The 16,440-nt window shown below is 35.1% G+C and overlaps 1 protein-coding gene across 3 annotated transcripts in view; it reads left to right on the top strand.

Moving 5' to 3' along the window:
* Pign (phosphatidylinositol glycan anchor biosynthesis, class N) overlaps positions 1–16,440 on the top strand; it is an 84,934-nt gene that overhangs the window by 19,858 nt on the left and 48,636 nt on the right. For all 3 annotated transcript variants that reach the window (XR_001175166.1, XM_013018869.1, XM_013018870.1), the window contains 6 exons: positions 787–917; positions 2,159–2,275; positions 3,379–3,419; positions 4,406–4,465; positions 5,703–5,795; positions 6,717–6,772. Coding sequence is in view for 2 of the 3 variants with exons in the window: in XM_013018869.1 (XP_012874323.1) it covers positions 787–917; positions 2,159–2,275; positions 3,379–3,419; positions 4,406–4,465; positions 5,703–5,795; positions 6,717–6,772 (498 nt within the window). In the remaining variant the exon portion in view is untranslated. The remainder of the gene's footprint in view (positions 1–786; positions 918–2,158; positions 2,276–3,378; positions 3,420–4,405; positions 4,466–5,702; positions 5,796–6,716; positions 6,773–16,440) is intronic.

Here is a 16,440-nt window from a genome sequence, read left to right as displayed (position 1 = left end):
CAGCTTTGCATCCCTGAAATGAATCCTGTTTGATCGTGGTGTATGATTTTTTGGATGAATTGTTGAAGTCGATTGGCCAAAATTTTGTTGAGAAGAGAAATATAAAAATTTTATAATCTGCATTTCCTAACATTCATTAAATATGAAGAACAAATATTATCCTCAGTTTTCAGACCATAAGAAAGAAGAAGAAACCAGATCATGCTTTTATTTTTTTATGTGGAATCTGTTTTATATTAGTTTTCTATAAAGTATACTGGTTAACTGCTAGTAGTGAATACTTCATATTCTCCTTGTTTAACATGTTGCACAATTTAAATGATGGAATATGTGCATATCATGCAGTCATTATTCAACCGTATGGAAAACCTAGTATAATTTATTCAAAATATACAATTGTATTTTATATCACAGACATTTTATAGGATGAAGAAGTGTCATTATTTCAATGATACTTGTGCTAAGTGATCAGACCCAGTATATTTTGTTATGATAGACATGAACTTGAAAATCTTTTTTTAAATCTCACTTAAGACTTAAAAAAGAGTTAATTGAAATAGACTTTCGAATCAATACTCTCCTATTAAGCCACCTCTGAAATCTATTTCAGATTCCTTAGTCATTGTAAAAGTATTTTCAATAATCTAAAAAGTCTGACTTTAAAATACTAAAAATTAAATCTAAAAGCATTTCTTTGTTCCTGACTTTGAATGTAATGAGTACACCTTAAATAAATTTGATTTCTCTAAGTTAATTTAATTTGCTCTTCTGTTTTTTTATAAACAGAGAATATAAGGATAATATTAAAAAAGTTGATGATGGAGTGAAAGAAATTGTGTCTATGTTTAAACATTTTTATGGAAATGATGGAAAAACAGCATTTATCTTTACCTCTGACCATGGAATGACAGCCTGGGGTTAGTCTGCCTTTAAGTGATATCTACTTTTCAATGAAAGTATTGAGAAATGAAGTTTGAGGTGATGAGATGTCGTGCTATGTGCAAAGTGTCTAGCAAGTAGTAATTACAAGCTTAAAATGTTGTGTTGTTGTTGTTGTTTTAAAAAAAAACCACTGATATTTTGGGTGCTGGTGGTTCAGCCTGTAATCCTAGCTACTCTGGAGGCTGAGATCTGAAGATCGAGGTTCAGAGCCATCCTGGACAGAAAAGTCCCCATTAGACTCTTATCTCCAATTAACCACTCCAAAACTGGAAATGGTGCTGTGGCTCAAAGCAGTAGAGCACTGGCCTTGAGCAAAAAGAGCTCAGAGAGCATCCAGGCTCTGAGATCATTCCCCACACTAATAAAAAACGAAAACAAAACTTTGATCTTATGTAAAAAATAATTTTCTTATAATTGTACAAAAATCTATTGTCATTTGCAAATGAAAAGTAGAAGAAAATTAAAAGCCCCTGTTTTTTATCTACCCAGAACTCACTATACATTATGGCAAGGGGGTGTGAGGTTGAGACAGTATTATTAAGACTTAAGACAGCTGAAATCTATGTGGATGAATCATGCCTCCTGTGAGCTTCTCAGTGCAAATGTAGTTTGTACTCAGAGAACAATTTAATGTAGAAATGAGATTTGGGTCCCCACATCACAAGATAGAATTCTAGTGGGCTGGGTTGCATTTTATAAAGGGCTTCTTTAGCCATACCAGCTAGAGTGACTTGGAAGAAAAGAGTCCATATACTTTGCTGTCCTCTTCAGAGACTATTTTCTCTGAACCGAGGAAAGGTTATTTCAAAAAGAATTCTCCCTATTTTGTCTTTAGTGTCTTTAGTTGTCTCCTTTATCATTTGTTATTTTGATTTTTCTTTGTTTACCTAGAGTAACTAAGAAGGCATTTTGGGTCCTTCCTTCTTTCCTTCCTTCCTTCCTTCCTTCCTTCCTTTTCTTTCTTTTGTCTATTATTGATGTTCTGAATTTGTTTAATGGGATAATTTTTCAAACATTATTTTAAAAAGTTGTATTTGGGATTTGTTGTGTAGACTTAGCTGTGTATAGATCAAATCTTTAGCCATATGTTAATTTTTTATGGTGCTGGGCATCGAACCCAGGGTCTTGGTATGCTAGGCAGGTGCTGTACCACTGAGCTGTATCCCTAAGTTAGTTATTACTTCTTATATGACTACTCTTGGTATCTTATTTATAGGTTCCCATGGAGCTGGTCATCCTTCAGAGACTTTAACTCCATTAGTCACTTGGGGAGCTGGAATCAAGTATCCACAGAAAGTATCAGCTCAGCAATTTAATGATGAATTCTTGAAAGGTATGTCCATTTGTATTTATTGCTTTCAGAAATCACACATTAAGATGAAATAAGATTTTAGATTAATTGGGGCTTGAACTCATGGCCTGGGCACTGACCCTAAGCTTTTTTTTTTTTTTTTTTTGGGTCCGGTTGTGGGGGCTGAACTCTGGGCCTGGGTGCTGTCCTTCAGCTCTTCAGCTCAAGGCTAGTGCCCTACCACTTGAGCCACAGCACCACTTCTGGCTTTTTTCTTTTTGCTTATGTGGTGCTGAGGAATCGAACCCAGGGCCTCAGGCATGCAAGGCAAGCGCTCTACAACTGAGCCAACTTCCCAGCCCTCCTGCCCAGACTTTCTTGCCCAGCCTGGCTTCAAACTGTGATCCTTGGATTCCAGCCCCCTGAGTAGTTGGGAATTCAGACAAAGGGTAAACCAATGCAACAGCTGAACTCATCAATGTCAGAAATGAACTTTACAACTTGTGGGGGGGAGGCAAAGTGGAAGAAAAAAGAGGAAGGGGTTACAATGTCCATCAAGAAATGTACTCATTACCTTATGTGTACAACTGTAACCACTCTGTACATCACCTTGACAATAAAATTAAAAAATAAAAATAAAAAAAGAATACAGGTGTGAGCCATCAGTTCCCAGTGCTTTTTCTCTTTTTGTAGAACCAATTGTTAAACATATACCAGCATTCCACTATTAATTTTTATTTATACCTTTCTAAGTATCTACTAAACTAATTTTTGAATCTTGTTTATTAATTCAATTATGAGTATGAGGTTTCCTTGATAATGATTAACGAATAAAAAAATCCTAGAGTGTAAGGACAATTGTAAATTTGATTAGTTTTCTAGCCCAAACAGAAAACACATCAGTTACAAATTCCCAGTATCTAGAGTATATATCCATTAGGAAAAAAAGTAGATGTATCATTGTATTTTGTTCCTAGATCCTGATAAAGATGGTAGGGCATAGTGAGCAATGTAGTCAGCAACACATCTACAGTAAATAGTCGAACATTTTTTTTCACAAATGCTATTTCTTACACATTTTTTTCCTAATGTATATATACTCTAGATACTGGGATTTTGTAACTGATGTGTTTTCTGTCTTTTAGAATGGAGATTGGAGAATTGGAAGAGACGGGATGTCAATCAGGTGACCATTTCAATTTAATTATGTTCAAATGCAATTTATAAGAAGTTTAGACAAAAATGTAGTAATAATAATCATGACAGAACACTAGATATATGTCAGTTATCAATAAGAGTAAGTACAAATGTTTTAGCCTAACCAATCTCTTTGTGCCCAATTTTTTTTTGTACTAGGATTTGGACTCAGGGCCTTTTGTTTGGCACTCTACCATGTGAGCCATGCTTCCAGTCTGTTTTAGTCTTCTTACTAGTTTTGAAATAGGGTCTCACTTTTACCCAGAAACATACCTGGACCTTGATCCTTCTAGTTATACTTCCCATTGTGCCTAGAATGATATGTATAAGCCACCATGCCCATCCTTTTTTTATTCAGTTGAGGGATCATCTGTTTCTTTGTCCAGGTTGGTCCTGAACTACAGCCCTCCCAATTTCAGCCCCTTGAGTATTTTAGATGACAGATGCATATGACCATGACAAGCTATTGGTTGAGATGGGGGGTCTTAAGAACTTTTCACTTGAGTTGGGAAGGTGGCTCAGTAGTAGAGTGCTTGCCTTGCATGCATGAGGCTCTGGGTTTGATTCCTCAACACCATATAAGCAAAAAAGCTGGAAGTGGTGCTGTTATGTCTCAAGTGATAGAGTGCTAGCCTTGAGCTGAAGAGCTGAGGGACAGCGCCCAGGCCCAGAGTTCAGGCCCCATGACCAACAACAACAACAAAAAAGAACTGTTCACCTGGGCTGGCTTCAACCATGATCATCCTAATCTTTACCTACTAAGTAGGATCTAGGATTTCAGTGTGAGCCACTAGCCTCATATGGAAAATATTTTTAAAGTCAAGTGAAATTAAGATAAGACTTCCTCCAAATAATACTGAAAAATTGTTATACAAATTGAAATTTGCATGCTTGTCAAGTTTCTGTGAGTTCTGTCATATCGATTTCTTTGTTGATACCTATACATTATTAGAATTAAACTTTTTCTATTTGTAGGCTGATATTGCACCATTGATGGCTTCCCTTATTGGAGTTCCCTTTCCTCTTAATTCAGTGGTGAGGAATAAAATTTATTATCAATACTCAATATAAAAATTATACAGTCAAATTTGCTTTTATGTTTCTTTATAATCTTTAACTACATTTAAAACTATGTTCTTATATATTTATTTTAGGTTTGTTATACCTCATATATGAATATCTTATAATCTCTAACAAGCCCAGTATCATTTCCTTGATTTTTTAAATTTTTAAATATATGTTTTTTATCTTTGTATTCCAATTATAAGTAATAAAAATGTTTTAAGTACCTTTTTGATTATAGAGACAATCTTTTTGAAAGAGAAATTATTGAAACAGTATTGATGGTTTGTTGCATCATAGGTGATCAAAAACTAGGCTTGGGGATGAAAATCCATGAATCAAGAGCACTCACAAATCACCATAGTCCTGTGACAGGACCAGTATGTTCTGGGCACCACTGTGAGACTATAGTAGCATTATAACTGCTTTAGTTTCTATTCCTTGACTCTCAAGAATCAAATTCCAGATGTTCTGGCCTAAAGTACTTGCCTATCCTTCTCCGGGGAAAAATAGGGACCCTGATTACAACTCAACCATGCTATAGACAGTGCGTCTTGTTTCTTAATAGGCATCAGTTATGTTATTAGGAATGGGCCTGGGCTGAGTTGGGCAAGATGTAGTAATAATACTTAGAGCACTTTTCAACACATTGATAAATCCCCCCAGAAAATCAACTTAAAAAGAGGAAAGGTTTGCTCTGGTTCACAGTAGTAGGGCTCTCAGTCCATTCTGGCACAATATGGTGCGAGTATCTGGCAGAGCCAAACCACACAAGAAAGTGAATGAGAAAAAGAAAAAGACTGAGGTCCCACAGTCTCATTTGAAGATACTCTCTTGCTCCAGACTCCTCCTCTAAGGGTTACTCCCACTAGACTCTACCTCTAAAAATGTCCATCACATCCCAATAGCAGTGAGTAGGGCACAAGCCTTTAACACATGACCCTTTAGGGGACACTTAAGATCCAAGCCATAGGAACAACCTCAATCAATGTTAGGTTTAAATTTCATTACATTTGTTTTATTTACTTTATTACAACAACTTTGTGAGAAAAATTATAGATCATCTCTGAGTTAAAATGTTCAGAAGATTTTTTTCATTTAGTCTAATAATTCATTTGTTGAGACATCATCTTTGCCTTTGGGTAAGTCTGTTGTTTTATTAGAATAGCCTGAGCATTATTAATACAAGGCCATTGTTCTTTATTTTCAGGGAACCCTTCCTGTAGACTATCTTAACAACACTGATCTCTTCAAGGCAGAAAGCATGCTTACCAATGCACTACAGATTCTAGAACAGTTCAAGGTAATTTTTAAAAAGACACATGTACAACACTGTAATTTTGAAATTGAATATGTTAAGTGAAAATATTTGATAATGATGATAGTTTTGAACTCAAGGCTTTGTATTTGTCAGGCAGTGAGTAATGCCTCCAGCTCTTTTTTGTGCTAGTTATTTTAGACATTGGGTCTTGCTTCTTGATGTGTACATCCATGCATACACATACACTAAGGCTATGATCTGCCTATTTTAGCCTTTCCTCCTGGATAGGCTTTCAGACTCAAATCTGTATCCGGCTCTCTATTGAGAAGTAGTTTCTAGAATTTTTCTACCCATGCTAGACTTGAACCATGATCCTACCAATCTTACCCTCCCAAGTAGCTATGATTACAGGTATGAGCCACTGGCACCTAGCTTTTGGTTTTATGTTTTAATAAGTTATTTTGTGTAATTTTCTCCCAGTTTTGCTTTTTTACCTAGTTTCATGTTTTGTAGTATAAACTGACTCAGTACCAAGAGTACAGGATTCTAATTATGATTATCAAGGATGTTTTAAAGATGCTAAGTCAAATCTTTATTGCCCCATCGACAGTATTGTTAGAGCTTGCCATATCTCTTGTCATTTCATGTACATTGTTGGATACATGAAGAACATCAAGAGATGACTCTGACTAAATCTTTGCCTTTTCTTTAAGAATTAAGGAGAATACTGTTTTAATTGATAGCTATATATGTTATTTTGCAAGATTATTTTGCTTAAGTGTCAGCTTATTGAGATTTTTTTCTTAAGTATTTATGAAACAATATATTAATGTAAAACTTCATTTATTTTCAAAGTAGTTAATCATTCCTGAAGAGCCATTTTAATGACTGTTTATATTTCAAAATGAAATGTATTAATTTTTTTCTCATTTATAATAAAATAGTTTCATGCTTGGTTCCCAGGTGAAGATGACTCAGAAAAAAGAAGCTACTTTACCATTTTTGTTTACACCATTTAAGTAAGTCTCTTACATTTTTAAAATTAACTTGAAGTAATGAATTTTTGAAGCTTTTGGTACTGATAAGATAGATTACTTTGTTTCATGTACATTAGTGTAAACTCGAATTGAATTTCTATTGATTAGATTAACTAATGGATCATAGGCAAGATACCCTTGAATGGTTAGAAGAAGGGATAGAGAGGTAGAAAGATAATCTGAGAAATATTGAGGAGATGGCTTCATCAGGGCTTACCTGACTGATGGGGAAAGTATGGGGGCAGTAGACAGTATGACTCCATGGCTCTTGGCTTGCTTGATTAGGAAGATCCTGGTACCATTATGGTTTATAAGAAATGAGCTAATTTGAGAAACAAGGGTGAACGTTACTAGCTCAACTTTTGTTTGATATATTAATTCATTAGAAATGGGGCTTGCATTTCATGAGATATGAATGTGTTGCACAGATTTTGAAGCTATTAGCATGAAGATGCTGGAAACTACCAAACATGTAGGAGACTCTAGGGGGGATGTAGAAAGTGAGTATTTCACTGTTGTTCATAGGAATATATTGTTTACTTAAATGCTCTTAAGTTTGGGAGAATTTGCTTTGGGATATGGTGAGCTCAAGGTGAGCGCTCTACCACTTGAGCCACAGCGCTACTTCCGGTTTTCTAGTGGTTTATTGGAGATAAGAGTCTCATGGACTTTCCTGCCCGGGCTGGCTTTGAACTGCGATCCTCAGATCTCAGCCTCCTGAGTAGCTAGGATTACAGGCATGAGCCACTGGCGCCCAGCTTAATAGATTTTTTAAACCATCCTTTTATTATGCCTTTAAATATTTTCTAGAGTATTATGAATAATTAGTGAATAATAAAATAATTTCTAAGGTTATTCAATAGCAATTTTTTGTTCCAGTACTGGGGCTTAACCTCAGAGTGTGGGCACTGTCAGTTTTCCCCTCAATTTTATCTGCTTAAGGCTGGCACAAGCCAGTTCTACTTGACCTATAAGTGATTAATTGGAGATGAAAGTCTTGCATTCTTTCTTGCTTGTGTTGCCTTCAAATCTTAATCCTCAGATCTCAGCCTCCTGAGTAGATAGGATCACAAGTGTGAGCCACCAGCACCCAGTTTAGCAAATGTTTTAAAATACAGAAAAGTAAGATTGTTAAAATCCTACATATATCTTTAATTTGTAAAAAGGTCCAGTGGGTTCATTTTGGAAACTGCATATCACATTTTATCCTATTTTTTTAAAATAAGTAACTTTTCTCTTTGATATTTTAAAATCTCAAGGAAGAATAAAAATCTTGCAGTATTCCTTTTGAGAAATATTTAAAATTGCTCAAAAAAGAAACTTAAAAGTCCTGTGGACTCTGGTGGTATGCCAAGGAGTGACCAGCAGGTGGAGCTATACGACCAAGAGAAGCAAAAAAGCTATGTGTGCATGAGATAGTACCTTAAAAATGATAGAGGAAAAAAACCCGCACACACTGTATTTCAGAGGTGCATAAATTTAGAGGAAAACTAAACAATGGGAAAACATTTTTTTTAGCATCTGAATTTTGCCAGATGATATGGAAGGTGTATTTGTTTTCTCCAGCTGCTGTAACACACTGCTGCAACCTGGGAGGCTTAACATAACAAAAAATTATTTTTTCACAGTGCTGGTAGCTAGAGTTCAAAATAAAGATGGCATCAGGACCATGTTCCCTTCAAATTCTTTAGGGGGAAGTGGTGCTATAGCTCAAGAGGTAGAGCACTCGCCTTGAGCTGAAGAGCTGAGAGACAGTGCTCAGGCCCAGAGTTCAAGCCCCACAACTGACCAAAAAAAACACAAAAACAAAAAAACAAATTCTCTAGGGAACTATTTTTCCTTGTCTCTGCATGACTTCTGGTGGCTGGCTACCTGGTCTTTTTACATTTGCCTTGTGGATGTATCATTTCAATCTTTATCAACATCTGACTTTTGTTCTTGTGTGTCTATTTCTATGCTGTTCTCCTTTTAAGAACACTAGTCATTGGAATTGTGACACTCTAATCCTGTATTAATGTATCATAGCTTGACTGTAGCTGTATATTAGTTGTATTTCCATTTCTTTTTTCCCTTTTTATTATATCTGTAGGTTAATTGTACAGAAGAGTTGCCAATTAACAAAGCAGTTTATGAATACAATGTATCTTAATCATGTCACCCCTTTCAACATTCTCACTCATTCCTCCCCCACCCACTACTTCCCTCATTCTTCTTAATTTTGTAGGATATACATTGGGATCCTTGACTGCACTCTTAACAAAATACGTAAGTCAGAAAAAGAGGGAAGGTTTACTTGGACAGGATTTGAGAGGTTTTAGTCCATTGCTGTGATTCTATGGTGAGGCCATAGACGAGATCAGGGGGAGGATGGTAGAGCAGTCTGCTCACCTCAGTCAGAACTATGTTCTTTAGGACTGTCTGTGCAGTAGTTCCTGACTTGTCCTTCTCTTCTCTGGTAATTTCCTATGAACCCTATATGTTCCAAAGTTCCTTGTTTAGATGTAAATACCCACTGAGGCCCAGTGTTCCTAATTATGTTTCTCGCTCAGTGACCTAATTACTTTGAAGTTTCTTTGTCATTTCTCCTGGCTGGCCTCAAGCCTTTTATATTTTTTTCTTATACTTTTTTTTTTTTAAACCACAAGCTTATCCCACAATCTCCAAAGATGGATGCTTGGGAAGCCTTCAGTTGGCCACACATCAACAGATGTCTCCTAAAATAGAAGTTGAAGAAAAAAAACAAATACTGAAAAAGAATCCAATTGTAATCAAAATTCTAAAAGAATTTTTAAAAAAGAACCCAAAATCAAATTCTAAAAGAATGAAGTTATTTTTTACCTAGTCAAATTTTGAAATTCAGAAATGGTACATTTTCTTATTGTGATATCATAAGTAGTAGTTTGTAGGAGGGATCAGGTGTCTGTTTCTAGAAGTACAATCTAGACAAGCTCTCTAGTACTGTGTTCTACTCCTTGCTCTTACATTTGAGAATTAAGTATGATTAGATGAAAACACTGATTTCAAGACAAATTAATACCGTACTAGTGTCTAGGGCATAGTTCAGTGGTAGAATGCTTGTCTTGCATTTATGAGGGCCTAGGTTCAATCCTTAGCATCCTAAAAAAACAAAAACAAAAAACCACAAAAACCAAAAAAATTCCACCTTCACAATAAAATTACTTTTTAAAAAAAAGAATCTTATGAATGAGCATTTATAAGCCTAACAAGTCCATTATTCTGTTATATAATTACATAAGGATGGAATTTATTAATCATTTTTTATTTATGGAGATTAAAAAAAGTATTATAATTATTCCACAGTAGTGGAATTTTAAGAATGGGAGTCATTATACTATAATTGAATTAAAGAATCCAGATTATAACATTTATACTTCTTTAAGAAAGGCAAGTTTAAAAAAAAAAAGAAAGGCAAGTTTATCTAATTTAAAATAGGTAAATATTTTAATTCTACAGTTTATTAAAACATTCATTTTAAGGCAAAAGCTTGCAAAACTATAGTGGAGTAAATATAAATCATAACCTTTTTAGTCATCGAGGAAAAATTAATTCAAGTTGAAGCATTATTTCCATTTTAGAATTAACTCCCCAATTTTTTTTCTATGATAATGTGGCTAAGTGAATATTCCCACAATTTGTTTAATCTTTCTTCTGGAGATTAAATTCCACACAGTGAAGAACCTTAAAAAGTGTTTATGATCTTTGACTGATGCCATCCAAGAATCTTGGGTTCTTTGTTTTCTCCACCAAAAGAAATATACTCATTAACTGACTTATGTAACTGTATCCCCTCTGTACATCACTACTATAAAAACCAATTTAAAAAAACTAAAAGAAAAAAATTATGAGGCAGACAAAATGGAAACAGAGGCAAACTTCATTTTCTTCAAAGTGAGAATAAGGAGCCAGGGAGATTAAGGAAAGCCTCTTAACTACTGGTGAATTGCTACAAGCTCCAGCCAGGACTCCTTGCTGGGAGGAAAGCCTTATGCTGTATGAGGTCCAGTCCACCTGCTTCCCAGGCAAGGAGGAAGAAGAGGGAGAGGAGTGGGAGGAGAAGGAGATTGTAGACTTCATGGTGCCAGCAAATTGGGACCAGAAATTGGTAGCCCGATGTAGTGCTCCTGAGGTCAGTTGTCCTGGCATCCGGTCAGGTCACTGTCCTCTTGCCCCAAGGGGAGAGGTGAGGTGCCTGTCCTTTGCTCCAGGGTCATCAAAGGCTTTGCTTTCACCAGGGCTTCTTTCACTTTCCCATGGTCTCCCTATCTGTCCCTTATTGCCTTGCCTCAATACCATTGTGTAATAGCTATCTTCAGGAAACAAATGTGAAAAAGTCTCAGCCCCTAGATACTCATCACAGGATAGTTTCTAATCGAAAGGGTGGAAATCATGTCTGTTAACTAGACTATAGAGTAATCCTTAAACATCCTGTTTACAGATATTATGTCAGCATGTTTATAAGATAGTCATAAATAAAATGCAAGTTGTGAAGTTACATACCTATTTAGTATTAAACCTACATTAAAAACGTGTGTGAAAGAAAAAGATAATTTGTGCTTAAGTAACTTTTATATTTTACTTTTTTTGTATTTATCAATTATTTAAAAAATCATGTCTTAATGGAAAATTATTTTAAGAGAAGCATTTCTGTTTATAGCTTTCTGGAATATATACTATAAAAGAAAAGTTTATAACAAAAATAAACAAAATAAAAAATAAATGGGTTTTACTTTGTCAGTTTGAACATAGTTTTTTTTTTTTTTTAATGGGACACAAGACTAAAAAAAATGAGAACAAAATTGTATTTGAAAAGGTGCTAAGGCAAATTATATCTGGCATTTGAAGACATATAGAAAGAGCAAAAGAGAGTCTTGTCTTTCTAGACAGGTTAAGAATTTGTAGTTCCTTCAAAATAGTGATTTTTAAGGCATAGTCAGTAACCAGTGAATTGAATGAAATGATGTTCTCTCCTTTTATGAGTAATAAAATTGAGACTTTCCAGTCTTCAGTCACATGCAGAGCTGAGACTTGACTCCAGATATTCTTTCTCCTGATCTGATGCTCACTCCTCATTCTTTCTATCTCAGATGCTATATTATTTCATACTTTTATTGTTTGAAAATAGCTACTATCAGACTTTTTCTTTGGGTTAATGTAGTGAAATTTGGTATTTTGTTAAGCAAGCATAGGTTTTATGTATGTCAGTAATATAGTACATAAAGTCAGCATTGTGGAATGCTTGATTTTAGAATATTTAACCTACCCCCATTGATGTTGCTGTGTGTTAGTCATTCATTTTTCTCAAAGCCTAATCTTAGCAGCAGTTCAAAATAATATAAACATAATAAATTTTCACTGTGAAGAAATTTTTAATGATGCAAGCCAACAAGTTTTATACCATTACTTTGTGGAAAGAGTTACTTTGTTTCATGCATGTTAAGCAAGTACTCTGTCATTAGGTTATACCCTGAGCCCTGTGTAAATGCATTTTTTAAAAAAATATTTAAATCTTGCTAGCTTTGCTGTCTCACGCCTGTGATCCTAGCTACTGAGGCTGATATCTGAGGATCATGGTTCTGAGCCAACCCAGGCAGGAAAATCCATGAGACTCTTATCTCCAATTAACCACCAGAAAACTGGAAGTGGTGCTGTGGCTCAAAGTGGTAGAGTACTAACCTTGAGCTCAGGGACAGCACCAGGCCCTTCAATGCCCATGACCTAAATAAATAAATAAATAAGTAAAAATTAAATCTCTCTATGATGTTCCATGTGTTTTGATTCATGATTGACTCATAAAACTAGAATTTAAAAAAGACAATTATTTCTTGACTCTTGTTTTTTCCCATTTTTGTAGACACAAATATATGATTTATTTTATGATACAAGAAAACAGTAGATTTCCTTTTTCCATGTCTTTCCAGGTTTTCTACTATGAACTAATCTTTCTTATTTGAAATTTTGCTGTTTCAACTAATTGTCCTAACATAGGAACTAAACATTCCATTAAAATTGTTTAGGTATTTACTATACCAAACCCTCTCTAATATCTAAAATCAAAGTACTGACATTGTCCACAGTGTCATATTCCTTGTTATACTAACTTGCTATCAAATTCTTATGTCTTACATCAGAAAGTAAAATGGAATTTGATGTATTGTGTGGTACCAGATTCTAAATAGCCACCAGTTTCCTTACTTTTATATTCGCCCTGTTTTTAGCAACTCTATTTGGTTTATGAAATAAAGGATAATACTCTTTGAACATCCACATTAATGTATTATGGTAGGCTTTTCAGCCATTCACTTTGTAATGTGCTTTGTTTTTTTCTCTAGACATAGTTTGTTTTCTGTCATCAATAATAGTATCTCTTCATCAAGCAATATATTTTTATCATTTCAACCATTAAGATTTCAACTTTTTTCTATTAGTCTTTCATGTTTGTTAGAATTGTGCGTTCATTACTGCCTTATTCTTTATAAGAGCATGAGAGCTAATTAATGATTCAAATATTCCAAAGACCTTATGCAGTATTGTACCTAAAGCTTGTATAATTTCATGAGAAATAGAAATATAGAGATAGAGGGGGACTAAACGTGTTGCTCAAGGGATAATGCAATGATCTAAAAACACAAGCTCTGGAGTTCAGTTCTCAGTACCACAAAATAAGAAAGAGATAGAAAAATCGGATGCAGTGTTTATTGTTGTCTAAACTCTTAAATGTCAATGCCTTAACTCTTTTCTTTAAATAAAATCCTAATCTCTGGAAAAAAAATTCTTGTAACAAGTAAATCATAAATGACTTTTTTCAAAAATAAGAATAGCTGATTACAAGGTCTTCCTTATTAACATCTGAGAAATATTTTCCTTCCTGAAGCCTCCTCCTCTTTGCTATATTAAATAATGTGATTTTTTTAGTCTTGCTTGAAGGGAAATTTTCAACCCTTTAATTGATCTTGCCACTATTATGAATCTTCTTAAAACTCCTTGTCACCATTTTCTTTTATCATTTGAGAAGCAAGAAGTACTTAAACAGCTGCATTAAGAGGACAGTGTGGTAAAAATCTGTTAATAGATTTTGAGTATTATAAAGGAAAATTGGCTAAAGTGAAAATAATCTACACTATTAATGAAGTTAAGTAGAATTTTGTTGTTGCTGATGATGGTGGTTATGGGCTTGAACTGAGGGCCTAGGGACTATCCTTGAACTCGTTTTTCTTTTGCTCAAGGGCAGTGCTCTACCACATTGAGCCACAGCTCCACTTCTGGTTTTCTGGTGGTTAATTGGAGTCACATGGACTTCCCTACTCTGGCTAGCTTTGAACCATGATCTTTAGCTCTTAGCCTTCTGAGTCACTAGGATTACAGGCATAAGCTATTGGCGCCCAGCTAGGTAATTTTTTTTTTCTTTAACCCAGAGCAAAAGTGTACGTTAAAATTTTTTTTTTTCTTTTAAGATCCTCAAGTGTTGACTACATTGGCAGCTATAAACTGTAATTTTATTTTTCTAAGATTGCCAAAGGCCCCATTAGATTCTCTATTCTCTGGCTGCCATAATAGCTCCAAATTCTTTTGTCCTGTGTCAATAATGTCAGATGTCCTAAGAATTAAATTTGTAGAAAGTTTTACTGCTTCTCATTGGTTTCCTTTTCTCTAGGATCTTAGCTCTTCAATTCTTGATTATCTTGGTGCTTTGAATTGATTTTTAATTTTATTTTCCCAGGCTTTCTTGTTCCTGGTGGCCATATTGATATCTCCAGATTTCTTGGTCATAGCTAGAAGTATGGTTAAGCTTTAATGCCTTACTGTATTTAAAAAAATGGATTATTAAACTATTAATAAAGATGATGCATGTACACATTAAAAATTACACAGACAATCATAAAAAGTTTTTTCTCCATTGATGTAGTCTTACAGTCTTTTACTCTGGAGATAGAAGTACAGTTTATTATTTCACTGTACATACTATGTTGTATATATGTATATATGTGTATATATGCATGTATGTGTATATCCTACTTATTACCTTTTTAATTTTGAAATAGTTTACATATTCTGAACAAAATAGATTATTACAAAAATTCTTGTGTTAACCACTCAAGTTCATTTGATGATTCTAGGGTTTGAATTTAGGACCTTACACTTGCTAGACTGATATGATATTGAGCCAGGACTTTTTTTCACTGGTTGTTTTTACAATAGTCTTGCTTTGCTGCTCCAGCACATACTTGAACTGTGATCTGCCTATTTTTAGGCTTCTCATACTCACTGGGATCACATATGCACTGCTATGTCTAGCTTCCTTTCTGTGAAGATGGAGTCTTGTGGACTTCCGTTTTCAAGCTGACCAAGGATCCTCCCAATCTCAGAATCTCATGTAACTTGGGATGACAGGCACATGGCACTGTGCCCAGCCAGTGACTCATGAACTTTTCTACCATGATCTTCCTGTCCTAAGTAGCTAGGATTTTAGTTGTGAGCAAATAGGACCTAACTGCATTATGTTAACTGGGCTGGAACTTATGTTTTAGACTAGAACTAGAACTCTATATTCTGTGTGTGTTTGTTTGAATATATATATCTATATATCTATATCTATATATGTGTGTGTGTATATAAAATGAGAATATATATTCATATATGTACATATATTATGTTTGTATATAGTGTTATGTAATTTTGTGTGTGTGTCAGTCTTAGGGCTTGAATTACGGATCTAGACACTGTCTCTGAGCTCTTTTGCTCAAAGCTAGTGTTCTACCACTTGAGTCACAGCTCCACTTCTGCCTTTTTGGTGATTAATTAGAAAAAAAGAATCTGACAGACTTTATCTCAGGCTGGTGTTGAACTACAGTCCCCAGGTCCTCAGATCTCAGCCTCCTCAGTAACCAATATTACAAGCATGAGCCACTGTTTGAAAAAGGGTTCATTTAATAAAATATAATAGAGGGAATGAACTTGTTCAAAGTACACTGTATGCATTTATAGAATTAACACAAACCCCTCATCATATCACCGTATACTTATAAAAAATAAAGGAGCTGGGTGCCGGTGGTTCATGTCTGTAATCCTAACTACCCAGGAGGCTGACATATGAGGATCACAGTTCAAAGCCAGCTGGGGTAGGAATGACTGTGAGACTCTTATCTCCAATTAACCACCAGAAAACTAGAAGTGGTGCTGTGGCTCAAGTGGTAGAGCATTCATCTTGAGGTGAAGAGCTGAGGGACAGTGCCCAGGCTCAGAGTTCAAGCCCCACAACTGCCAAAAAAAGAAAAAAAATTAAAATTTTAAAATGAAAGGAAATTTGGGTCAAGAAGAGTTGGATAGCCAGCAACAGTACAATTAGCTTCAGTTATATTTCTTTCACTTTAGTTTTCCTTCATTTTTCACTTAAATTTTTTTCCAAATAAGAATAAAACACAAGGGGCTGGGAAGGTGGCTCAGTGATAGAGCGCTTGCCTTGCATGCATGAGGCCCTGGGTTCGATTCCTCAGCACCACATAAGCAAAAAGAAAAAAGCTGGAAGTGGCGCCGTGGCTCAAGTGGTAGAGCGCTAGCCTTGAGCTGAAGAGCTGAGGGACAGCGCCCAGGCCCAGAGTTCAGGCCTCATGACCGGACCCAAAAATAAATAA

This window comes from Dipodomys ordii, unplaced genomic scaffold (assembly GCF_000151885.1).
Source record: "Dipodomys ordii isolate 6190 unplaced genomic scaffold, Dord_2.0 Scaffold43, whole genome shotgun sequence".
Taxonomy (NCBI): domain Eukaryota; kingdom Metazoa; phylum Chordata; class Mammalia; order Rodentia; family Heteromyidae; genus Dipodomys; species Dipodomys ordii.
The sequence above is the reverse complement of the archived record's forward strand: the minus strand, read 5'-3'. Positions and strand labels throughout refer to the sequence as shown.